The sequence below is a fragment of the Protopterus annectens genome, chromosome 6.part0 (genome assembly GCF_019279795.1).
Source record: "Protopterus annectens isolate FY-2018-M chromosome 6.part0, PAN1.0, whole genome shotgun sequence".
NCBI lineage: Eukaryota > Metazoa > Chordata > Ceratodontiformes > Protopteridae > Protopterus > Protopterus annectens.
In genome coordinates, this window is record NC_056737.1 from 257,917,075 (window position 1) to 257,943,391 (window position 26,317).

General features: G+C 37.6%; 1 protein-coding gene across 3 annotated transcripts in view; it reads right to left on the reverse strand.

Moving 5' to 3' along the window:
- PLEKHD1 (pleckstrin homology and coiled-coil domain containing D1) overlaps positions 1 to 26,317 on the reverse strand; it is a 532,907-nt gene that overhangs the window by 433,988 nt on the left and 72,602 nt on the right. For all 3 annotated transcript variants that reach the window (XM_044074000.1, XM_044073999.1, XM_044074001.1), the window contains exons 2-3: positions 22,879 to 22,972; positions 11,455 to 11,544 (exon numbers count right to left, since the gene is read on the reverse strand). In XM_044074000.1, the coding sequence (XP_043929935.1) occupies positions 11,455 to 11,544; positions 22,879 to 22,972 (184 nt within the window). The remainder of the gene's footprint in view (positions 1 to 11,454; positions 11,545 to 22,878; positions 22,973 to 26,317) is intronic.

The following is a 26,317-nucleotide window of genomic DNA, read 5'->3' on the forward strand; positions in this document are numbered from 1 at the left end:
TTAAACTATTCCCGGTGCCAGAAAGTCTGCTCTTCACATTTTCTCTTAGAACAGGGTGGTTACTCAGTAATAGCACTAAAATCTGAATCCCTGTGACTAGCACTTGCTGTAAAACCTGCTGGAAAGCACTAGGAAGCCTTAAACTGATACAAGCACTCAGTTCTCCTTTTTAATAAGGAGAAATTAATTGTAGGCACTAAACAGCCAATAATTGCAAAGTACCTTGCCAAGATAAGGGAAAACAGCTCTTGTACTTTACAAAAGAAACACCAAACCAGGCCTGTCCAAGGGGTCAGCTTCCACCAAGTGAATCTGGGCATATTGGGGCAGTGCAGCAACTGCCTCATGTACACAGACAACCCACTCCTCCTACCACCCAGCACTGCAACCTGCGAGAGATGAACTTACAAAGCCAAACTGGAAGTAAAGCTCTCTCCAGCCAAGATTGTGCTAGACAGTCAAAAGGAGAAGGTTAACACCTGCACTACACCTCAAGCAACACATAGCCCTTCAAACCTCACAGCACCAACATCCACACATAGTAACACTAAACCTACTTATGCAGAGGCCCTTAACATTAACCTGCCCAAGCAACAAGGACCTCCGAAGCTGAAATGCAAACAAACACCAATCACAACCAAAGTGACACATAGCTCAAAACACCAGTGTGCCACCAAACAACAGCCCCTAAGGCAAGACAACGTACCCAGCACTTTAGTCATAAGTGACTCTATAGTCAGGCACACTGACGTCCCACTCACCAGGCTGAACAAGGAGAAAATTACTGTCAGCTGCCTGTCGGGTGCCAGGATCTGCCACATAACGCATGCACTTAAGTCACTCCACAACAAGAACAAATACGACTCTGTCATTGTCCATGTTGGAGTGAATGACTTGAGACGTACCTCCCTGGACTACATGAAAAGAGACATGGAAGAGCTCTCGGATCATGCGGTCCAGGCAGGTATGACCCTAGCCCTGAGCAGTATCCTGCCTTCGCCCAGAATGATACCACAGTATAAGGACAAAAAGATTGACTTCAACAATTGGCTAAATTTCTGGTGTCATTCAAAGGGGATCCAATATTTGTCTGCCTGGGATGACATGATCGACAAACCACAATGCTTTGCCAGAGATGGTCTGCACCTGTCACCCCTGAGATTCAGGTTACTGGCTAAGGCTCTTGCCACCCCTATAGTGCATTTTTAGGCAAGGCTCAAAGGACAAAACCACCACTGTAACAGATATAAGCATGCAAAATCTGAAGGTAATGCTGCTCAATGCTAGAAGTCTAAACCTTAAAATGCACTCTCTCGAGGCACTCCTAAAAATGGAGACCATCGATATCTGTGCAGTAACTGAGACCTGGTTCAAGGCTCCAGAGAATACCCCCTGCAATACCAGGCTACAACTCTTACCACACTTTTCGGCAACCAAACCAAGACTGAAGCACTAAATGCGGAGGAGTGTTCATATTCACCAAGGATATTCACACCTCCAGACTAGTTGCCCAACACAATGCATTTGAAATTCTACAGGTGCAACTAACATTAGGTAAGACTGCAATCCAAATTGTATCTTGCTACAGATCCCCCACCATGCCCCAAAATTCTCAGTACACCTTCCTAAACATACTAGATAATATTAAGATACAACCAAACACCCTAATACTGGGTGATTTCAACTACCCTTCCATTAATTGGGAAAACTACTTGGGTACCAACACCTTTGCCCAACGGTTCTTGGAATTCATAAATTCCAATGCCCTAGACAAACTAATCCATAGTCCCACCAGGGGCTAAAATATCCTAGACCTGGTCATTACCAACATGGGAGATTGATGCTCCACACCAGTGGTCACCCCCTCGTTGGTCAGGTCTGACCATAAGCTAATCACCCTTGATGTCCACATCCCACCCCCACCCCCCAGTAGGGAAACCTCCATAAAAAGCTGCTCCAAAGCCAACTTCATGCTACTCAAGTCAGAAGTGACAAACTTCATGACACCCATGCAGACGGGAACTGGAAGGTCGACCGCTGAATCCTACACTAAGGCACTGTACGAGCACATCCACTCGTGCATGAATCATGCCATTCCAAACAAAACCAAGATGGTCTCCTCCAAATAAAGGAACCCAATCTGGTGGTCCCCTGCCATAAACAAACTATACAACAGAAGGAAGAAACTGTTGCAGAAACGAGGAAAATCCCAGGATGCAAAAAATTCCCTTACCAGCCTCAGTAAGAAGCTGAGATTCCCCATAAAATCCTCCAAAGCTAGTTACAAAAATAAAATTGCCAAAGATTCCAAGGACAACCACAAGGCATTCTATAGTTATGTCAAGAATCTAAATGGCAATGATCAGAGCTGCTCTGAGCTACAACAGAATGGCATTAAATATACTGATCCCAAGGATATTGCCAGTATCCTGGCAGATTGATTCAGTGCCAACTTCACCCCCCTCTCACCCCCTAAAGGGCCCATCTCAATACCAAAATATTGCCAAATTCCGGTACTCATGGCCACACAGGTAAAAAACGCACTCTCCAAAGCTAAGAATACAGCATCCATGGGACCACAAGACATCCCAGGCTGCGTACTACATGAACTACAAAATGAACTGGCACCTCACCTAAGTGTCATGTTTAATCAAGGCCTCACCTCAGGCTTCATGCCCAATGAGTGGTGCACAGCTACAGTTATCCCACTCCACAAGGGGTGATCCACCTTGGATCCTGGGAACTATCATCCCATCAGTCTGACAAGCCTGATCTGCAAAGCCATGGAACTTATAAACAAAAACACTGGCAACCTTCAAACACTTGAACCCACCCAGTTTGGTTTCGTAAAGGGCCGATCTTGTCTCCTCAACCTAATTGACTTTGTCGAATCAGTCTCCAGAGCTGTGGACAAGGGTAAGATGGTCCACACAGCCTATCTGGACCTTGCCACGGCCTTCAACACCATCCCCCACTCTGGAATCATAAATAAACTTGCTAAGCTGGGCATTAATCCCTACGTCACTCGATGGGTTGCCAACTGGCTTACTGACACACTATAAAAGTAGCCGACTCAAAATCCAGCTCCAGACAAGTGACAAGCAGAGTACCTCAGGGTTCAGTCCTGGGACCCCTCTTGTTTGGCATCTACTTCTCTGAAGTACAGGCCAACACTAACTGCAAACTAGGAGCCATTATTGCATCCTCAAATGATGTGGATGTTCTACAAAAGGGCCTTGCAGAAACAGATGCTTGGAGCCAGAGCCATGGGATCAATCTCAATGCCACGAAATGTATAGTTATCCCCTTTGAGAAAAAACATGTACCCATGAATTACCACATAAGTGGCAGTACACTAAACACTGAAAGTGTGATAAGGGATTTAGGGACACAGGTGGACAGTGGTCTCACTTTCGATAACCACATAGCCACAACAGTCAGAAAATCCTTCTATGTGGCACACCTCATCACTAAGGGCTTTTCATCCAGAAAAAAGGAGGTCATTGTCTCACTGTACTCATCCCACATTAGACCCATTATAGAGTACAACGCCCCATTTAGTATGTACCTCACAAGACATCTGCAACAACTGGAAAGGCCACTGAAATACCTCATTAAAAGAATCACAGGTCTAAAGCAGATGCCCTATGCTGACCATCTAAAAAAACTCCAGCTATACTCTGTCGCATATCACCTGCTCAGAGGTGATCTCTGCTTAACATACAAGGCCATATCAAGCCCAGTGCTGTTGGACATGCTACACATAAAGAAATCCCAATCCCTCAGAGCTACACACTCCAGGTATCTAAATCTGGTCATCACAATGAACAAAATATGCTGGAGGGATAGGTTCCTGACCCAGAGACTCCCCATACTGTGGAATAGACTGCCCATACATGTCAAGCTGAGCACCTCTTTGGCCCTCTTCAAAAGAAACCTTGACGATTGGATGGGAGACAGGAAATTCACTCCGGGGATCATGCCAGTCACCCTGCTAGACAGGGGACCAGGGAAGTGAATATTCTGGGAAGAACTAGCCAGGGAATTGATATGGCTAGGCTTGTATAGGCCCTAGGGATGATTGCCTAGTACCAACCTATGAACCTATGCACTACAAAAAATATATGATTTGATCTCCAAGTGCAACAAAATATTATGTGTTTTCAACATGGATGCCAAGATTCACCTCTTGGTGAGGTGAATTTCTTGGTATCCATGTCTCAAACACATAGTATATATAGATATATATATTACGACTGGCAACATGAGCATAATTCTCTATATTTACTTACTTGCTTATTTACTGTTAACTATTGATAATACTGCAAGTAGAACTGATATGGGATGATTTAAATTGTTCACTATCTAGACAAAAGAAGGAGTATGCAGATGCAAGGATTTTGTCATAGATCACTTAGCATGCTGGTTTTATGGCAACACATCAAATAAAATTATTAGAGGACTAAATCTGCTATTTAGGACATGCTATCAGGATTAATTTAATTTGAAAAAACTGGTTCTTTGATGTTAACAAGACTGCAGAAAACAAAAACATCAAAACAAATAACAGAAGCAATTTTTTAATATGTTTTATGCTTTTGTCCTCGTATATCAAAGATTTCATCAGACTAAAATTATGTGAGACATGTTTAAGAAGCCCAATACAAAAGAGACATGTTTAAAAAAGCCCAAAGTCACAACAGAAAAATAAACAATAAATGCATAGTGTACTCAGTCGATTCATTAACATAGGAACTACAAATTCACAACATAAATGATGCTATCAAATGAAATAATATATATATTGTAAAAATATTTTATTGCATTTTAAAGCCTAGCTGCCAGCATTTGCATATAACATTAATATCCATTGATTCATAAATGTCAGGAAAATGATCTGCATCCAGATGTAATTTTCCATCTGATTTACTTTACTTACAAAACATTGTTAAAGTAAACAGCTCTAAAACTGCAGTCCTGGTAATCTATAGCAAGACATAAACATTTGAAGTTATGTACAGACAAGACTATGTTTGTAATAAGTATTATTTGTGTCTTTAATTTTGATAGCAAATATATGCTGTTTAATCCTGTGAAAAAGTATTCCTGTAGTCTTACCCATGAAAAAAAAACTGTCACATAACTGGCACTTGGTTATGTAAACTAGACAAATTCATATAGAAGTGTTGAACTGCATGGCATCAAATGTTAATAAATGAGGTAGATTTAAAATAGGAAATGAAATTATAAATTAAAAAGGACCTGTAGGTATATATCTGCAATATTTACAAAAATCGCAGTGCAAGTTCCTTTGCGCTTATTAGTAATTATTCTACAAACAACATCCTTGCTGTCATTCTTTTCAAAAAGAGATTTTAAAATTCTTAATATTACATTTGATAAGTTATCGCAAAATATTCTTTTAAAAGCTTGACTGCCAGCAAACATAGGTGCAGTAGGTAGAGCAAAGCTGTTTTCATGCATGACTATGTCTGGACCATTATAAGGCATATTACTTAAACTAGCTTAGAGAATGGGAGTAAACTTGGTATCCTTATTATCCCTAACTTCATCAGCAATTTTATCTAATAAGTTGTATTCGCTTTTCAGAAACACTTTCCTTTCATTTTCTCATAAAAATGCTTCAATAGATGAATGCATTCAGGAAGCCCTAATGTATTGACCACTAACAACATTTAGTTTCATGTGTAATGGATAGTTTCTAGAATAATTCAAATAGTTATTAACAAACGTTTTCAATACAGCCCACCATCAAATCTTTTTTCTAGTAAGTTTAAAACAATCTTACTATACAAACAACTGATATGGCAGCTTTGGCTGCTATAGTCATTTTTTTAAAAGAAGTGCAATTATTCAGCTGATTTAGAAAACCTTAAAATTATCAAGGTTGACATCCCAAATAAAAAAAAATATTTCATTATTTATTGGCATTTGTTTATCTGGAAAGACCAATAGGGCACAACTGCACTTTTTTAGCAGAGGCCTGGAGAGAAAACCTCAAAGGTATAATATTTAATGCAATCAATATTTATAATAACAAATTTTATAATGTAGTTTCAGTGAATACAGAGCATAATAGTCAGTACAAAAATTGTATTGATGTTCACAAACATTAATATACAAATATTGTATTAAGAATTTTCACATAGAAGTGCGGTGTATAAGACAGCTAGGAGAAATTTAAGAAATGAAATAGAGTTAGGTATTAGAAGGGACAAGCAAGTATAAGTGTTAACATAGAATTAGTCGCTGAAATATAAGATTCACAGCAAAAAATATGCCAAAGCCAAGAAACATAAAATCAATCACATTTAATGTTCAGCAAAGATTTATATATTAAATTCACATTTAGCGCTTTCATTCACACTAAGGTGGATTTCATCAGAACAAGAAACACCATAAATTAATCACATAAACACCCATTTTGGTGCCAAAAATACACACAATACACAAAATTTAAAGTGAACCAGTACTGGTAAACAAACACTGCACAGAGTTTGTCATCAGAACTTACCCCTTCTAGTGTTGTGTACCTAAATGTATATCAAACAATACATCATATCAATAAAATTGACTACATGTCCTGCATTTAATCTTCCACAACTGACTAAGATGAGAAAATATAAAAATAAAAATAATGTATAAATACAAGATATATATATATATATAAATCAATTCATTCTTAATCCAAGTGTTATTGTATCATGTTTTATCCAAGCACTGCATAGTGTCTACATTCATTTAACACAAATAAATAAATATACTATGTAAAAAACAACTAAGCTAAATATTAAAATAATAATATATGTTAATAAATAATGCCAAAAAATGGACACTAAACTGTCAAAATGATTTATCTGATGGTGAACAAAATATAATGACACAGTTAACTAAAGATCATAGTATAACAGTTATGAAACCTGACAAGGGGGGAGGGGTGGTTATTTCCGATTCTCTTGAATATATCACTGAAATGTACAAACTTTTATATGAATCTGGGAACTATGAAATCGTGTCAATGAATGAAATCAATATAGATTACAAATGTATTGATTTGTGCCTTGAGGAATTTTTGTTAGATAATCGTATCACTATTGACACGTACAATTATTTAAAGGTTGAACATCCTATTCTGGCAACCATAGTAGATATACCGAAAGTTCATAAAAGTATAACTAAGCCACCTTTTCATCCTATTGTTTCGGGTAGCCATTCCAAAACCTATCCTATTAGGGTGGCTATAGATAAATGGTTAAAACATCTATACACCAGTATACCACATTTGATTAAAGATTCTTGGGCCTTCTTGGACAACTTAACATCTAGCATATGGAAAGAAAACCTTATATTCTTTACTATAGACATCATTGATTTATTTTCTTGCATACCTAAAAAACGGCTTGGATGATTTTTGTAATAGTTTAAGGAAATACTCCAACCTGGAATGGGACAATATTTGTTTAATTATGGAACTCATGTCAACAGTTCTTGACTATAATTACATATATTTTGAAGGGGAGTATTTCAGACAAACCAGGGGGGTGGCCATGGGGGCAGCTTGTGCCCCCATGTTCGCCAACCTGGTTATGTTGGAATGGGAGGCTACACATCTATTTAACAGTCGTTATTACAAGTATATGTGTTATTATTCCAGGTTTTTGGATGATATTTTTATTTTATGGGATGGACCACAGGATAGTATAGGGCAGTTCATGGACTATTTGAATAGTACTAGTGCATTTTTGAAATTTACATTTTCAAGTAGTCCTGATGGTACAGCCCATTTGGACACCTTTATTTCTAACACTAATAGTGGTTTTAAGTCCCGAATTTACAGAAAAAGTACTTTTTCTAATAGTCACCTGGAATATACTAGCAATTATCCAAGGAATATGATGAAGAATATTTTCAAAGGACAATGTATTAGAGCTGCTTGTACGATGTCTATGTATAATGATATGATTGAGGAAGTGAATTTCATTAAATCCATGTTTGTATTAAGGGGGTATCCAATAGGTATGCTGGACGATGTTGTGAATTATGTAGTAAGTGAATGGGGAAACAAATATCCTCCTTTACTAGGAAAAGAATTTAAGAATTTGGCAGTAGTTGGAGATAGTAATGGAACTCAGTATAATAGAGCTTGTGCGTTGGAATATTCTCCATATGTGAATAGTATAAAAATATACTAAGAAAGAACTGGAACATTCTAATGGTGGATCAAGAAATAAGAAAGATTATAGCTGATACGCCAGTGTTTGTTCACAAAATGGGTGTAAACATTAAGAGAAAATTAGAGAATGGATCAATATTAAGAGTAAGAAGTGATCAAACAAACACACTAAGCGTTGTGGTAGCTGTGGGCAATGTCATGCTATATTAGAGGCTGAAGGAATAGTTTTAGAAAATGTTAATAGGACTAGAATTAACTTTAAACAAGGTAATTGCAATTCCAAATACATTATATATTTAGCCAAATGCATGTCCCAGCTACTACATAGGTAAAACGAAGAGACAATTTAAGAAAAGAATTTACAATCATTTATACAGTATTAGAAAGAGGGATATAAACAACGCCCTGTATAGACATGCAGCTAAATATGGAGAAACACACATATTTAAATTTGCCATACTTGATCAAGTTAGTTTAGGGCCACGTGGGGGCAGTTTTAAAGCACTTCTTGGCAAGAAAGAGATCAAATGGCAAATATTAACTGATGGGGCAAGGGAGCATGGACTTAATGAATTTATTACTACAAAACCCATATTACAGTTACGATAACTAACTATATAAGCATTCCTATTGTGGTTGTTTCTATAAAGCATTATTTGACATGAATGCATTAGTTTTTATTGGTATGATTTTTAATGTGTTTAGTTTAGTGTCCATTTTTTGGCATTATTTATTAACTTATATTATTATTTTAATATTTAGCTTGTTTTTTTACATAGTATATTTATTTATTTGTGTTAAATGAATGTAGACACTATGGAGTGCTTGGATAAAACATGATACAATAGCACTTGGATTAAGAATTAATTGATTTATATATATATATATATATATATATATATATATATATATATAGTATTCATACATTATTTTTATTTTTATATTTTCTCATCTTAGACAGCTGTGGAAGATTAAATGCAGGACATGTAGTCAATTTTATTTATATGATCTATTGTCTGATATACATTTAGGTACACAACACTAATAGGGGTAAGTTCTGATGATGAACTCTGTGCAGTGTTTGTTTACCAGTACTGGTTCACTTTAAATTTTGCGTATTTTGTGTATTTTTGGTGCCAAAATGGGGTATTTATGTGATTAATTTATGGCGTTTCTTATTCTGATGAAGTCCACCTTAGTGTGGATGAAAGCACTAAATGTGAATTTAATATATAAATGTTTGCCAGCCAGTAAATGCGATTGATTTTACGTTTCTTGGCTTTGGCATATTTTTTGCTGTGCAGTATATTTCAGCATTTACTTTGACTGTTGGGGACATTCTGTGTTGCTTTTACGCAGACTTTTGGAGTATTTAACATAGAATTAGTGATGGAATAATAATTTGGTTGTGCTAATTAGAAGTACGTACAATAATAAAACAAAGAAACGTATTAGAAGTGGATAAGCAGGTTAAATGACTTAGCACTTTAAAGGAGGTATAAGAAAGATGATGACAGGTGTTAGGAGAGGTATTTCCCAGATGAGAAGCAGGGACAAAACCAGGAGTTAATCAGGAAATGTTTTAGTAATGGTTTGAAAAGATGATGGTGTGAGATAGACCTAACTGATACTGAAAAAACAAATCATCTATATAACATTTATTTAAAAAATTATAGAAAAGTGAACGTTTATGCAAATAATACTACAGTTTTAAAGCTGATGATTTTAATAATACCTTGAAAATACAAATAAACGTCTCTATCATAGAATTTTTGCTTTGATGAAGTCATTGCTGTAAGAGGACAAAAGTGGTAAACATATTAAGGAAACTATTTCTGCCACTTTGTTTCATACTTTTTTTTTTAACAGGACTTGCCCAATTAATGCTCACCCCAAACAAAACTAAACTACTCATCTTCCAACCCACCAAACATACTCAAAACAACTCTCACTTTAACAACACAGCAAAAGACAACACCACTATATACCCAACTGAACACATCAAATTGCTAGGAGTGGAAATAGACAATAAACTAAAATTTGACATTCACATATCCATGGCCATAAAAAAAGTCCACAAAAAGCTAGGAGCGTTATACAGAAATAAGCAACTTCTCACCAAAGCAGCAAAGATTTCAATAGCAAATTCCCACCTTATCTCCACCCTACTTTATGCCTCTCCAATATATACCAACCTAAGGCAATGCGATATAAACAAGCTAGAGACCTGCTACAACAAAATCGCCAAATTCGCCACAGGGGCATCCTACCGTAGTCACCACTGTCTCTCACTTACTGAACTGGGCTGGCTTGAACTCCCTCACCTCCTTCAATGGTATCAACTCTCACTCGCCCACAAACTAGTAAACCATCCACTAAATGTCCCATCCCTCCAGAATCTACTCCAACCCTATCGCACCACCAGACCTCTAAGATCCAGCAACAAAAATCACTTGCAGATCACTAAAGCCAATAACTGCTGGTGAAGCACTATTCTCTTGCGCCATAGCCAAATTATGGAACTCCCTCCCACCCACAATTACCTCCGTACCATCATGCACCCACTTCAAAACTTTACTAAAAGTGCACCTAAAAACATGCAGGCTATGCCCTTGCAACTCCCACTCTAATATCACCCACCCCATCCAACCACTACCTTTCTTTCCACCCCACTAACTACCTTGATTATAGCAAGCTCAGATGCTCATAAGCCTAGTACTTATTATATAGCAGGAACTTCTTATTGTAACATTTGTTAATGTCTGTTATGTACTTCGCAGATAAAGATTCTAGTTGTCTATTGATGTACTATGTTCTTCATCTGTAAATATGTTTGTAATTAATTGCTATGTTAATCAAATTGTTAATCGCTATGTAATCCAATGTAACTACTGTCTGTTTATTTTAACTGTGGAGCTTTTCTCCCCAGGCCTCCACTGAAAATGGACCTACGTCCAGTCAGACACTCCCGGTCAACAAATGTAAATAAATAAATAAAATAAATAAATAAATAAATACTTTCCATTGATTTGTGTCTGCTAACTCTACTTGTTCATATTTGTCCATTACAACCATTATTGAAACAAATTAAGCATAATTTATTTATTCTTACCTAGGCTGGTAGAATACTAAGAGGCAGAGTGAAATGTGTTCATAAATTCAAGAAGGTCTCAACCACATTTCTTCTTTTAACAAACAAAAAATATATCATTGGAAGCATAGAAAAAGAGAACCTTATTTACTGAGAAAAAATCACTTACATTGAAATCCTCATGTGAAATTTTCATGGCAAAAGGCATCCCAAGTTCTTCTTTAGCTTCAACTATGCAGCCACCCAAAGGTATGACACCCTAAAAATGAATATGTTTATAACTTTAAGTTATTTTAATCATTCTGATCTTCTTATTCTAAATAAAGTATAAACAGTTTATTCTGTATGCCTGTTGCAACTTCTATTAATTACATTTCCTTTTCATGTTAGCCTGTCTAATATGGAATAGACTATTGCTTTCCCTTCTAACCTGTCTGCATGTGATTTTCTCAATTTGTTGTTAGGATCACACAGTCAGAGAGGATGTACAATTAGAGAGTAATACACACACACAGACACACACATACACACACACACACACACACACACACACACACACACACACACACACACACACACACACACACACACACACACACACACACACACACACACACACACACACACACACACACACACACACACTCCTAGAATCAATCTCACACCTGCCAAATGCACAGCTTTCCATCCTGCATTTGCGAACCTACAAGCTTGCTTCCAATGCTGCTAAAATCCACAGTTTGCTTCCAATTCTGGCACTTGCAAAGTAATCCATGGGAAGGGAGTAGTCCGGATTCACTTTGTATGGAGGATTTGGAGGACTGTAGGACTGTACCATTGTGATTCACAGCTGGGGGGACTGCAGTCCTGCAGTCCAATATCACAAGCCAGCGGCTGATATTGGACTGCAGCCCCCCAGCTGTGAACCACAATGGTACAGTCCTCCATATCCTCCATACAAAGTGAATCCAGACTGCTGCCTTACCAGTCTGGATTCAGAAAGAAGGAAGCAGACTGCTGATTCCCCAGAAGTCTATGTGGTGCTAACCACATAGACTGGAAGGGGATCTGACTGCAGAGTCGGCAGTCTTCGACCATTCCAGGAAACAGCCGGGAAACCGGAAGTGTGCATTCCAGCATGAATGTGAGCTTAGAAAACTATTGAGTCTTGCTGTGGATTACTTTGCAGGTACCAGAATAGGAAGCAAACTGTGGATTTTAGCAGCATTGGAAGCAAGCTTGTAGGTTCGCAAATGCAGGATGGAAAGCTGTGCATATGGCAGGTACGAGATTGATTCTAGGAGTGTGTGTGTGTCTGTGTGTAAAATGCCCCACACGGTGTGTACTGGTGGCTAGAGAGAACCCTGTACCTTGGCTACAGCTAACATGAGCCTGAATTCCCTATCTACCACCATTTGTGAAACTTTTGGAGTTATTTGCCATATATTTTGTTCTGTTCTTTTCCTTGTAAAATCTGTGGTTTCTGAGTGTTTAATTCTTTAAATAGTTGATGATGCAGTTGTAGCATTGTTGCCTCACAGCTACAGGTTCTCTGGCTTGATTCTTGGCTGGGGTGCCTTCTGTGTGGAGTCTGCATGTCCTCCCTGTGTTTGTGTGGGTTTGCTCTGGTGTCCTCCCATGTTACAAAGATATGTGTTGGCAGTATTTCTCCATGGGCCTCTGCTGAAAATTGGCTTTTGTTCCAAGTTAGACTTTTCTGGTTAACAAATGTTAAATAAATTCTCTGAGGAAGCCATTCTAATTTGATTGGCGAAAACGCTGTATCTGGTGTTACAAATAAAATATTTTGGCGTTCAGAACAACCTACGCTTGTTGGTACGATTTGTGGAAATAAATAAAATTGACAGGCATTTGAATTTCAGAATTCATATTCTTCAGAAAGTACATAGTAACACAAAAAAAATTATTCTAGCAATTTTCTAAGTTTATAAGATGAATATTTGAAATGTGTCCCTATTTTTTGGGACTGTATTCCTCCATTATTGGCTTCATCCAGGTTTTTTGTGCTAAGGTTGAGAGCTATGGTGAGAACTGAAGTCACTGGATATGTTTTATGGCTGCATTCCTCCATTACTGGCTTTGTCCAGGTGTTTTGTGCTAAGAGGTTGACAGCTATGGTGAGAACTAAATTCACTAAATGGTAGCCATTTAAGTTTCAGTCTTCCTCTCTTTCACAAAACAGCTGATTTGGCATAGTGGTATGTTGCTCTGACTGTTTTGCACAGGGTCCTGGGTTCAAGACTTGGCAGTGAAATGCATGTTGGTAACACAGCATTTTATTCTAGCAACTTTCCAAGATTATGCAAGCAATGTTTAAAATGTGTCCCTGGTTTTTGGGCTTTTGTCCCTCCCCTCCCATGGGTTGGGAGGATGGTCTAATGGTTAAGGTGTTTGCCTTACAAACACAAGGTGCAGGGTTTGAGTCTCACAAGGGATAATTGGCTAGGCTTACAATGGCTTGCAAGGGCAGTTATCCTAGTACTATCCTATGAACCAATACATTTTGGCATTTTCCAGATTTCTTGTGCTGCAAAGTTGAGAGATACAGCCGAGTGTTGAGTAGATTTTACAAGGAGCTGAGAGCTGCAGGGGAAGAGAAGTTTAGTGCTGCTTATGCTGAGACTGCTTGCATTGTTAATAGCACAACAGGTAGTGTACTTGCTTTTGATGCAGAAGGCTGTGGGTTCTGAAAAATATACTATAGCAAGATAAGAGTGCATGCTATACATTCTGGAGTGTGATGCTCCATGGCCTGTTACCCTGAGTAGTCACTGCTATTAATCAGACACAGTATAATGAATGTCCCACCCATTTGTGTTCTGCTGTGCTTGATGACATGTGTAATGCTTGTCACTAAGACCTGCTGGGGATCATTATAAACTTGATTAATGCTGTAATATTCTATGTAGTAAAGAAAATTAGAGAATAGGCAAACTGTACATCAACACCCTGATTGGAGAAAGAATGTTCTCCAGCAGGGTATTTATTAATGTACAAGTAATGCCTGCTGACAAATGAGTCTGCCACTTCACAGCAACATATCAAGCTGTTGTGGAGCTCGGACTGCAAAAGAAAATAATGTCTGCCATTGTTTTATGCTCGCTAAGCAGTAGTTCTGCTGTTTAGTGAGTGCAAAATGTAAAACCAAAAAAAAAAAAGAGGAGAGACACTGTGTGTGTGTGTGTGTGCATATGTGTGTGTGAGAGAGAGAGAGAGACAGAAAGAGATTGAGAGAGTGAGAGAGAAAGCGAGCGTGATCTTGTGTGTCTGAATGTGCGTATGAAAGTAGAGGAGACTGTGTGTAAGAGAGAGATCGAGAGAGAGTGAGAGAGATCTTGTGTGAGTGAGTATGTGTATGAAAACAGAGGAGCCTGTGTGTGTGAGAGACAGAGTAAGAGTGATCTTGTGTGAGTGTATATATGAAAGCAGAGGAGACTGTGTGTGTGTGTGTGTGTGTGTGTGTGTGTGTGTGTGTGTGTGTGTGTGTGTGTGTGTGTGTGAAAGTAGAAGAGAATGGGTATGTGTGTATGGGACAGAGAATGGGCTCTATGTAAAATTGTTGTGTTTTACTTTGTTGTTTTTTTTTAAGCACTATATTATTTTTTTTATATATGTTTGATGTAAAATGCTTCCTCCCAACACCATTAACGTATACTACAGCAAGTTTAAAACATTAGGCGGAGGAACTATTTTGCATTAAAAATATATATAAAAAAATAAGCAAGTAAAACACAATAATTTTGCAGAGAGCCCATTCTCTAGGTGCAACAATGCCCTTCAGGGTGTGTGTTAATGTGTAATTAATGCCCTTACAGGGGCGTCAGGCCTCATAACACTCCTGGGTAGGTGTTAATTACACATTAACACACACCCTGTCAGGCATTAGTGCTTGCTTATCATGCAGTCAAGAGCAGCTAATGCTGGAACCAAAAATGAGATAGTCTGCAGCTGGTGTAACAAGTTCAGAGGTAATAGTAAACAGCCAACTAGTGGAATTTATAGGGACAGAAGTAGTTCTTTTACATGGTCTACTGACATATACAGCATTGCATGACTGTTTAGATGCTAGGTATGCAGTGATCAGATTATTCATGAATAAACATTACAATTTGTGACTCTTTCAATTGGAGTCTGGTTGCATTATTCATGTAAATGCTGAAGCTTCAGGCTGTGAGGGGGCAGTGAGGCAGAGTTCTCAGCTGTGACATCAGTCTCTGGTTATCAGAAGACCCTCTTGAAAGGAAGAAACTCAGTATTCATTGGTTGGCTTTCCCTCCGTTAGGTGGTCTGACTAGCAATTGACCCATCACCCATTCAAGACCAAATGTAAAAAGGAAGGCTGGACTGACCATCTACATCTTATAGGGGTACATACATTATCATGTGCATATAACATACGGGTATCATTGCAGATTCTTTTGCCAGGGATAACAAGCAGCAGCAAAAGCCTTGGGATATTGTGGCAGATTATGATCCCCATGCCATATTCCAGTATGACAATTAATTCCTGGTCTAGTCCTCTGAGTCCCACCTGTCAAAAAATGGGTATCACTGTCTTAGGCTATACATTCTCATATGGACATTGCTGGCATAGACTGGGCGATTCAGACAATTAAAAGGGGAAGCAGAAGCATCAATCAGTGCCTTTAGAAAGTACTAATAAAAAAATAAAACAAAGGTGGGCATGGGTCTCATCTAGATTACTAACTCTTGAGTAACAGTAACTGGGATTATGTTTTTATTACTTCTGTGCTATATGCACCCGCTTTAAGTGATGCAGTCTTTTGCTGCATTTACCTCTTTTAATGATTAGATTTTGTAGTGATAGATTTACACTAGCTAACAGATCCCTTTCTCCATTTACCTGCAGTGGTGGTCCACGTCTTCTAACATTTATTTAAGAATGGACAACCTGTACATCTTCACCCTGATTGGAGAATGAACATTCTCCAGCAGGGTTTTAATGTAGAAGTAATACACACTGATACACAAGTCTGTCACTTCACAGCAACATATTAAGCTGACATGATGCTCTGGCAGGAAAAATCAATGGCTGCCGTTTTTTATACTCACTAAATATCATTTTGCTGTTTACTGTATTTATTTAACATTTGTTGACCGGGAAAGTCCAACTAGGATAGAGCCTATTTTCAGTGGAGGCCCGGGGAGAAATGCTTCAGAATGCATGTCTTTGGAATGTGGGAGGAAACTGGAGTACCCGGAGGAAACCCACATGAACACATGGAGGACATGCAGACTCCACACAGAAAGCACTCCAGCCAAAAATCGAACTGGAGAACCTCTTGCTGTGATGAAACAATGTTAACCATTGCACCACTGTGCCACTCAACATTAATCGCTGTACCACTGCACTGCCCAAGTGTAAAATTTAAAAAGTAAATAGATAAAAAAATAATTTTGTGTGTGTGTGTGTGTGTGTGTGTGTGTGTGTGTGTGTGTGTGTGTGTGTGTGTGTGTGTGAGCCCATTCTACGTGCAAGAATGGCTTCCAGGTTGTGTGTTATTGGGAAATAACACCCTTCCAGGGCTGTAGAGGCTCCCCAATACACACACCCTGTCAGCATTATTGCTTGTTTGCTGCTACTTATTGAATTATCTATGGCTGCATTTAACAGTGCTATTTTTCAACAACTAAATTCAACACATTTGATGTCCTGCTAAATATATCAACACTGTTGATTGCTGTATCTTTTGCTTTATTTACCTGCATCTCTGATCACAGTCAGCATATTCCCCTTTGTAATTTCAATCTTCAGACTTAAGCAATATGGCTGTAAATGGAGTATGCAAGCCTGACTGCTTCTTTGAATGCGAACATAAACGTGAATATTTTGTACTCCATTTGTGAGTGAACTTCCACCAGTTGTGCTTTATTTATGAATCTGAATATTACTGTGAATATTTTTCTCATTGTGAATGTTAATGTGAACTAGGTGCTATATCTAAATGTAAAAAAAATTAAGTTTGTCTGAGTGTGTAAACATGCACACCTTGTGCCTGGATATGACAGAATGGGATCTGTTAACCAGTTCACCCAACTGGTTATCAAAAAATAAATAAAGAGTAAATAAAAATAAATTACACCTTCAACTAATATATTCCATTACCCTATAATTCCGAAATACATTTTAAATTTACCATATTAGCATATTACTTGACGAAGAACTTGTTTTTCTGCTCAGTTTCCCATATCTCTTATAAGCTTGGACTTGCATATAAGATCTTTTCAAATGTATTTTTCTTCACTGTACCCCTCCTGCTTTGTGCCTCTGTTGACCTTATCTCATGACAATGAGGATGATGATGGTAATGACTGTGATTTCTGAAACTGCTAGGAATTAACTGACAGTGCTTGCTTTGGTTGCCCAAACCTACATATACCACATCTATTTTCTCTGTTAGAAAGGATGTCTCTGTTTATATGCAGGCCTTAATACTCTCCATTTTATTTGATTCTTTAAATCCTTAAAATGAGCTTTAGATGGGGATATATTGGAATTACTGGAATTTCATTTTATCATATCCTGAGAGTTGCTCTAGGTCCCTGGCCCATTTGCTTCTAAAAGTGAATATGTGCTCCAGCAAAGCTAATGAAATGGCACCCTGTACTTTTTTCAGATTAGTATGGAATGGTCTGCTATTGTCATTCAACTTACTGTACCCAATGCCTCTCTTAAGAAAGAGCTTAGTGTCTTCCCAAGAAAAATCAACTTTTTTAAAGCAAGGATGAGGTTTCACATTTGTCTAGTATATACTGTTGATCAAATATTACTGATGTTAAGCCTACTTGCAGTAAAATAACAATAATGATATTAATTCTGTTTTTGTTATAAGAAAAAATAGAGTTCTTTTACAAATTAAATGATTGCAAAGAATAAGAATGATTACATACTATACAAGCAACAGCTAGTGTCAAGTCATAAGTTTTTTAAATGATTAGGTTTAATGTTCTTTCACAAAAATAAAGCTGCAAGTCTAATGTTAATTTTTCTTTATCTTCTACTGTGTTCAGTTTAAGTATGCACCTCTGAAGAGTATTATTGGTTTCCTCTTACTAGTTTGCATAATATTAATTTACTCCTAGCTGGGTTGCATTGTATAACTTTTATTATTTGAAGGTAAATGCTCTGCAGATGTCTGATAAAGGCAAATCCTGGTGCCCAGTGGAAACATCAGGTTATGAAAATACAAAAGTGATTTTACATGTCATATTAGGCTAATGCATAGATCATGCATGCACTATCAATGAATATATCTTGAACTTCTGGACTGTGTATCATCTTTCCCAAAAGTTAATACGTTATTTTGGCAGCTCATGTTTCAAGGACTGGTGTTAATTTTGTTTTAAAACCATTACAGTCATTTTTTAGTACAGATAGTATTACTACTGCTACAAATAGAGTGCCATTGTTATAACAACTTGAGGGAGACACAAGTAGATTCTTCACTAAAAGTGACACTAAATAGCTTGCACTAAGTATTAAAAATTTGTTTTGCCTACATATGTGCTTCACAATCTGAAAAAGTACAGAACTGTAATGAAAAAGCTGCAATAATATTGCTTTTTTTGTGTTTTGAACATCCTGCCTTCATGCAAATGTCTCTCACTGGGTGAATCACAGTATCATATTTCCTGAGTTGTAAAATTCAAAATAATTAATGGAGTTGCTCTCAGCAGTTACCAAGTTTCTTTACCTTCATATAATAAAAGGCTCATTAGGTTTTTGGCCCCAGAAGAAGGAATGACAGTGCACACTATAAAAGCTGTGACATATCTATATCTATCAATATATATATATATATATATATATATATATATATATATATATATATATATATATATATATATATATATAAACTGAGGCAGCAAGTGCTTGATTGTGTCCACAAATCACATCTAGGAACAGAAGGGTGTAAAGTAAGAGCAAGAAACATTATATTTTTTCCAGAATTGTCAACAAAATTGGGAGTGGTAGTATACAGTTGTGCCATCTGCAGTACACACCATAATAATACGCCAAAGGAAAAGATGACAACATACCCAGTCCCAAATCATCTGTGCAGCCAGGTGAGTAAAGTTTTTTTTCCAGTTTAGCTAAGTCATTTATTGTATATGTATGGCTTATTATTCCAAAATTTCCTGAAATAATGAGGTTGACATTGTGGCTTTGTATACTTTCTGACTTTGTCATTCTGTTATAATGATGCCATTTGATGTCTCATACCATGAGACTGACCTGGTCAACAAAAATAAATTAAATTTAATATTAAAATAAAACTGCAAAGTGTTTCATTGAGAAACTGCATGATGAATACCTCAGGCATGTGAAAAAGAAAGCCTTAGCACTTTATGAAAAAATTACATCTGGTAGCCAGGAATGGATTCCAAAATTTCACAGCATGTGAGAATATGTGGTTCATTTCATTTAGTGCGAACCCATGTAGTTCTGCACCATTCTGTTCCTGGATGGGGACTCTCATGGTTGCAGTGTATACCTGTGGGCTTAGTGGAGTCTTCTGGAATAGCATTTACTGATTTACTGCTGTGCACTCCCATGCCAGATGGCTAGAAGTCTGTCTACTGGGTCTTATGACTACAAATAAACCTACTTCAGGTCTCATGGTATCTGTTCATCCTCTATGGTGGTAACAATAAAATGTGTGTGTCACTAACCTTTTAAGTCACCTTTAATCAAGTTGCTGCATTTCTTTAATCCAGTGAGATAAAACAGATATGTTTAGTACCATATCATCTACCTACAAATGGCTTAGCCAGGCTTTTTGTAAATACTGTGAAATATGCTCTGTAGCCAGCATTGACCCATTCAGTACAACACAAACTGGACAGTAATGTATTATAGCATCCTTGATACTACAACTTGGGCATCTCCAATGATGCTTTTTTGTGAACTAAAATCTTCAGTTCTATATTGATTTAATAAATGTTTATGTAGAAGTAGAAGCTGTAAAAATTAAGAGTCCCAAGCTCCTAACAGTAAAGATCAAAGTGTTCACAGTTTCTGGTAGACCAAACAATCCTCATACCAGACTACTGAAAGGGAGAGAAGAATGAGGCCACTTTTCTACACTGCGGACAACGTCCTTGAGGAGAATTACAAATACAGTATGAAGAGCTATTTAATTACTGAGTTTCCAGTGATGATGGTAATATTTCTGATATACTGACTCGATTCTCAGGGATGGAATCCAGCTATGTTTGATAGGTATCTCATATTCAGCATGCATGTTTCTGAAATGGGGTACATTAATCATTTTGAAGGTCTAAAGCTCCCTATCTTCAGTTAGATAGACCTTGAATAAAAATTAAAAGGATGCTGAAGGTTACTACAAGGAGCATGAGGGGAGGAAATGATACTTATTTTCCTGAGCCTTCGTGGTTAGTGCAGCAAGCAAGAAGCTAAGTGTCTGCCAAACAAACCACAGTTGTACCATGTTGAAAAGTATACACTCTGAGATCTGTAATTCATTGTAGAAACTGTTGCCATTGACTGGTAATATAATAAAGGACATACAGAAATGGGAAAGGGACAGAGGTCTGATTAGGGAGAAATATCAGGAAGCTAAAAAAAAACATCATGGTTGGTCAAAAAACAAGATAACAATAGAAAAGGACATAACTAAAGAAATTAAAGAGGGCAGGAAGACCTTCTCCTTCTGGGGGAAGTGTCCACTCCCCACATTTTGTTACTGTCATGCTAAGATAATTTTTGATCAGAGAAAAAGCATATAGCAGATACGAATAAGCATGTCTCTCTTTCACTGGTGCAGCATTACTTTGGAAACATAATACAAAAGAGATTAACAAAGAAAAGCACATTGCATTTACAAGTATTTATTTAGTGTAAAAGAGGAAACATACACTTGAGCATTTGTGCTTGTACTAAAAGTTCTGTAATTGATTCTAAAGCAGATGAAGGAGATACAGAACATTAGCTGTTGGCACTGAAAGAAGATAAAGCTCAGGACCAGATGGGTTTTCTAACAATCGGAATATTAGTAAAAGGGTTTTATTAATACATATCACCTTTACTTAAAAAATTCTTCCAAAAGGTAACAACAAGAATAAATAAGTTAATTTAACGTAGATGAAGCCAATTAATTATGTATGGTCTAGGAGAACTATGATTTTTCATTGCGTTCTTATCAGACACAATACTGGCCATAGAAAACTTGATTAACGTTTTTGCAGAGAACACTAGCATGAAGCAACTGTGGATAATGGAGTAGCCAGTCTAATGATGAGCTGATCATTGGCAATTAAGGTTCACAGCTAAAAAACGCAGTGTTAAACCTGAAAAATGACCCAGGGGCACTGTACAGTCCCAGTGGTAGTGAGAATGCTATCTTAAAGAAACCAGACTAAGAAAGAACCTTGGAGTTATAACCACAGTTAGTATGATTCACCAAAGGCAGAGTGAGGAAGTAGCCATCAATACCAAAAGGATACTGGGTTTCATCTCCAAGGGCAAAGAGGTAATACTTGTTCTCAAAGATCACTAAGGTCTCAACCGTTATGCTGCATCTGTTTCTGGGGGTCATACAAGGAGAAGGAAACAAAACCATTTGGGTTCAGAGAAAGTAAACCAGAATGATCAAAGGAATGGAAGACAACATTTGCAAAGAAAGAATACACACCCTGAGACTGTACTTTTATTGATGAAAGAATGAATAGTTGAGGCATGCTGGATTCACAAAAACATCCAGGAGACCTGTGACTGAACTTAAATTAACTGGAAAGGAAAGTAAGAGACAATAGAAAAGATTACAGCTTTCAAAGAGATGGGTCTAACTTCAGTTTAGAAATGAGGAGGTATTACTTCAGAGACAGTCTTATGAACAAAATAAGATGGACCTCTTGGACTGGTGATGCAAAAAAATAAATAAAAATAAAAAAAGATCATTTAAAGGGAATTAAATAGATGGGTAAAAGGTGGAACTTGGAGAATAACTATTGATTGCTAGTAACATCAACTGAGCATAGGCAAGCTGTTAAGTGCTCCTTGGCTGTCATCTGGTACATTATAACTCACAATTACTCACTTGCTTAAAATATTCCTTTTGCTTACAGGGTTTACTTCTCAGTCATTCGTGATTCTGTTCATTTTGGGAACAAAACCCAAAATCTGTAGTCTTGACGGCAGCTACTGTTATTGTCATTTCAAAATCACCATCAATGTACATTTTTGTGAGTGAACTAATAAGTGGAAAACTATGTCCTACAACTTTGTGTTTCAGTCATAAAACACTAAAATCCATTTAACCAAAGCAAAGTTTTAAGTGGTCTTATGTACAGCATGTCTAGTTAACAAAGACTACATTAAAAAATAAAATAAATGACTTATTAGTTGGCACTGTCCTTCATTTACTTGTTGCACAATAGTTTTTTTGTTTTTTTTTTGCTGTTAGTGTAATCTAATTGGCCTTTGACTAACTGACTTTCATAGGTTCCAAGCAAATGTCACAACTTTGCTCAGTCATTTTTCACAGGTAGTACAACAGAAGAAAGAAAGCTCATTATGGACCAGACTTACCTTAGGATGAATGTTGAAGTAACGATTGCTCTCAAAGTTTTTTCTTTCATTTTCAGAATAGTAAAGTAAGAAGCTATCCTTGATGATGAAAAACCTAGAGAAAAAAAAAATGTATCGGCAACTTTACATTTCTTCCTGCAGATGAATCATGGTATTTTCTTACATGGAAACATTGCAGTATAGTAAGAGCAATTATAACAGAACTAGGAAAATGAGTTTATTATTGCACTTTCATATTCAGTTTGAAGGTAAATCAGATTCACTGGTTTACAGTGTAGTTTTTGCTCACAGTGTAGATTCATTGATGTTGTCCCTAAATTTACATTTGTACAGAATATATGGGGCCAAGAAGCATCACACCTGTAATTCTATTCACAGCTGGATCATGGTCAAATAGGGTCCTAGGCAGTATAAGTGACTAAGACCCCATCCATTCCAATATAACCTTAGTTGGCTTTCCATCATCAGTTGCGATAAATAGTGTTCAAATTTGTCAGTCTCATATAGCTGTCTACTTTTCATTTACAATAATCACAGTGAATAGTTCTGAAACAGCTCTTTTCTTAACCAGTTCTCTGAAGTAGTTCTTAAGCAATTCTTAGCAAAATATCATAAACAGTTCTTGATTTAAGCAGTTCTCAATGAGTTCTCTTCTCAGACAGTTCTCAAGCATTCTCATTTTAATCAGTTCTTTCCCTAAGCAGTTCTTATGTAATTTTCAAGAAGTTCTCCATTTAAGCAATTATCTTTAGTGGTTCTCAAGCAGTTCAATTTTTAAGCAGTTCTCATAGTGTCATAGTTTAAGTACTAGGCTAGCTGCCTTGTGGACTATTTTAAGCCTAGCCAATTTCCCCTTTTGTGCTCAAATTAACCTATTTTATTTGGTTAGAAATTGGCTTTAGCCATCCTGTGGTTGATAAAAAAAAGTTATGTCTTACCATAATGTTCCATCTGTGTTGTTGATCTTCACTAATTCTTGACTGTAGGTTCAGTTCCGAGCCTCAGAACTAACTTGGCCATTTACTTCAGCTCGCACCCTCCGAACTCTCGAGCTAGGCTTTTACCCATAATGCTCCTCCCTAAATTATCTCAGACTGAGTTTGTCTACTTTAGCAGCAGATAGAAAGAATATAAGAAGAGACCAATTATGTGTCACTATTTTGAAGCCAGTTGTGGGATAATCCGATCCACTAAGAGTCTCAGGATGGGGGTTGGAGAGGAGGAATGTCAAGGATTAGTGATGATCAACAACACAGGTGGAATGTTATGGTTAGATATAACTTCTTTATCTGATGTTGTCAATTTTCACTCAATCCTTGACTGTGGGACAGAGTCCCCAGCTACTTTAGTCTTGGGAGGTCTCACAGAAGAATATTCCTAAGCACCATCAAACCAAATCATGCCCATCCCCTTGAGACCTAATCCAATTTGTAATGAGTGATAAAAGTATGAGGAGAAGACCAAGTGACCACTGCACAAATATCATCCAGGGATGCTCTTGTATAAAAACTGCAGAAGTTGCCACCACTCCTGTTGAATGGGCTTTAACTGGGTGTGGAAGCTGGAGCACTTTTAAATGACAGATAAAAGTAATACAGCCTCTAAGCCATTTTGCCAAGGTAACCTTTGAAACTGGATTACCTAAAAATAGAGAAGAAAATGCAACAAATAATTGGTCAGACTTTCTGAAATCCTTTATTCTGTGAAGGTAAAAACAAAGTTGGCTGTGGACATCTAGCAAATGAAGGGAGCACTCTCCTTTATTAGTAAAATTATGGAAGAAGGCTGGCAATTGAAGTGTCTGATTTACATTAGATTCTGAAACTACCTTTAGTAAAAAGGTTGGATTGGTCCTAAGGGCAACCCTATCCTTGTGAAATATTAAGTATGGAGGTTTGCAGGATAAGTCCTGAAGTTCAGACACTCTTCTGGCAGATTTAATAGCCACCAAAAATAAAATTTTCCAAGACAAGAACTTTAAGTCACAAGTTGCTGATGGTTCAAAGGGAGATAATATAAGGGATTGTAGGACTAGTGTTAGATCCCAAGGAGGAATTGATTCTTTAAATAGAGGTCTTAACATCAGGAGCCCCTTTAAAAATGCTTTGAAGAGTTTGTGTGACATTAGAGATGAGCTATCTAATCCCATATGAAAGCTGGAGATTGCCACTAGATGAACTTTAATTGCTGATGCAGAGGAACCAGATTGGTAGAGGTTAGCTAAGAAATCCAAAACCTTATGAACTGGGCTCGAGTAAGGATCAAGTTTCTTTTTAAGGGCCCTGTTCACAAATTTTTCCCATTTATTTTGATAAAGTTTCCTAGTTGAAGGTTTGTGATGAGTCACAATACTTTGTTGGACAGGATAGGATAGGAAAGGATGCCTGCAATCAGGGAAATTGGTGAAGCCATGCAGTGAGCTTGAGATGTTGGAGATTCAGATGAAATATGCCTTCTGGATGAGACAACAGATCTGGAGCTGGGTCCAGAATCCATAGTTCCCGAAGAAGGTGAAGCCAGAGGAAAGAACACCAAACCTGTAGAGGGACAGAAGGGATCAATGAGGATTAGTGAGTTTTCTATCTTCTTGGCTTTCTTTAGAAACTGTGAATTCAAGGTAGTTGGAGGAAAGGCATAGAGAAGACAGGGGGGACAATCATGAAGGACAGCATCTCTGGGTGACTCCCCTGGGGGGGATTAGGGCAAAGTAACTTCTGCAATTGTTGTTCAAAGGTGAGGCAAAAAGATTGCAACAAGGTTTGCCCCAGTGACAAAAAATCTTGTTTGCCACTACAGGATTGAGAGACCAATTGTGAGGCATGAGAATAGTTCTGCTCAGCTTGTCCATTATCACTTTTGAGCTCCCCAGAATGTGCATTGCTATGAGAAAGCGGTTGGAAGAAATCGCCCGTTGCCAAACTCTGAGGGCTTCTCATCATAATGGGTAAGATTTGGTTCCCCCTTGCTTGTTGATATACCAAATTACTGACATGTTGAACGTTTGAATTGCTACTGTTCCCAGAGGAAGGACATCCTGGAATGCTTGTAATGATAGCAGCACTGCCCTCATCTCCAGAACATTGATGTACAAGTTGGCCTCTAGTTCAGACCACGTGCTTTGAACTGTCCTTCCCAGATAATGCCCCCCCCACTCTATCTAGGAAGCATCCGTGGTCACAGTGACTTGGGGTTGTGGAAGAATGAATGGTTGCCCCAAGAGAATCTGGTTGGAATGGAGCCACCATGAAAGATCCTGTTTGCAGTGACCAGTAATCACAATTAGGTAAGACATTGGTTGATGAATCAGAGACCACTGGGAGACAAGTAACCACTGCAGGGTTCACATGTGATATATTGCTAAGGGAACAAGAGTTATTGCCACTGCCATTGAGCCTAATGTTTTTAGGACTAATTTTACTGGAACTCTTTTGTTTCTTAG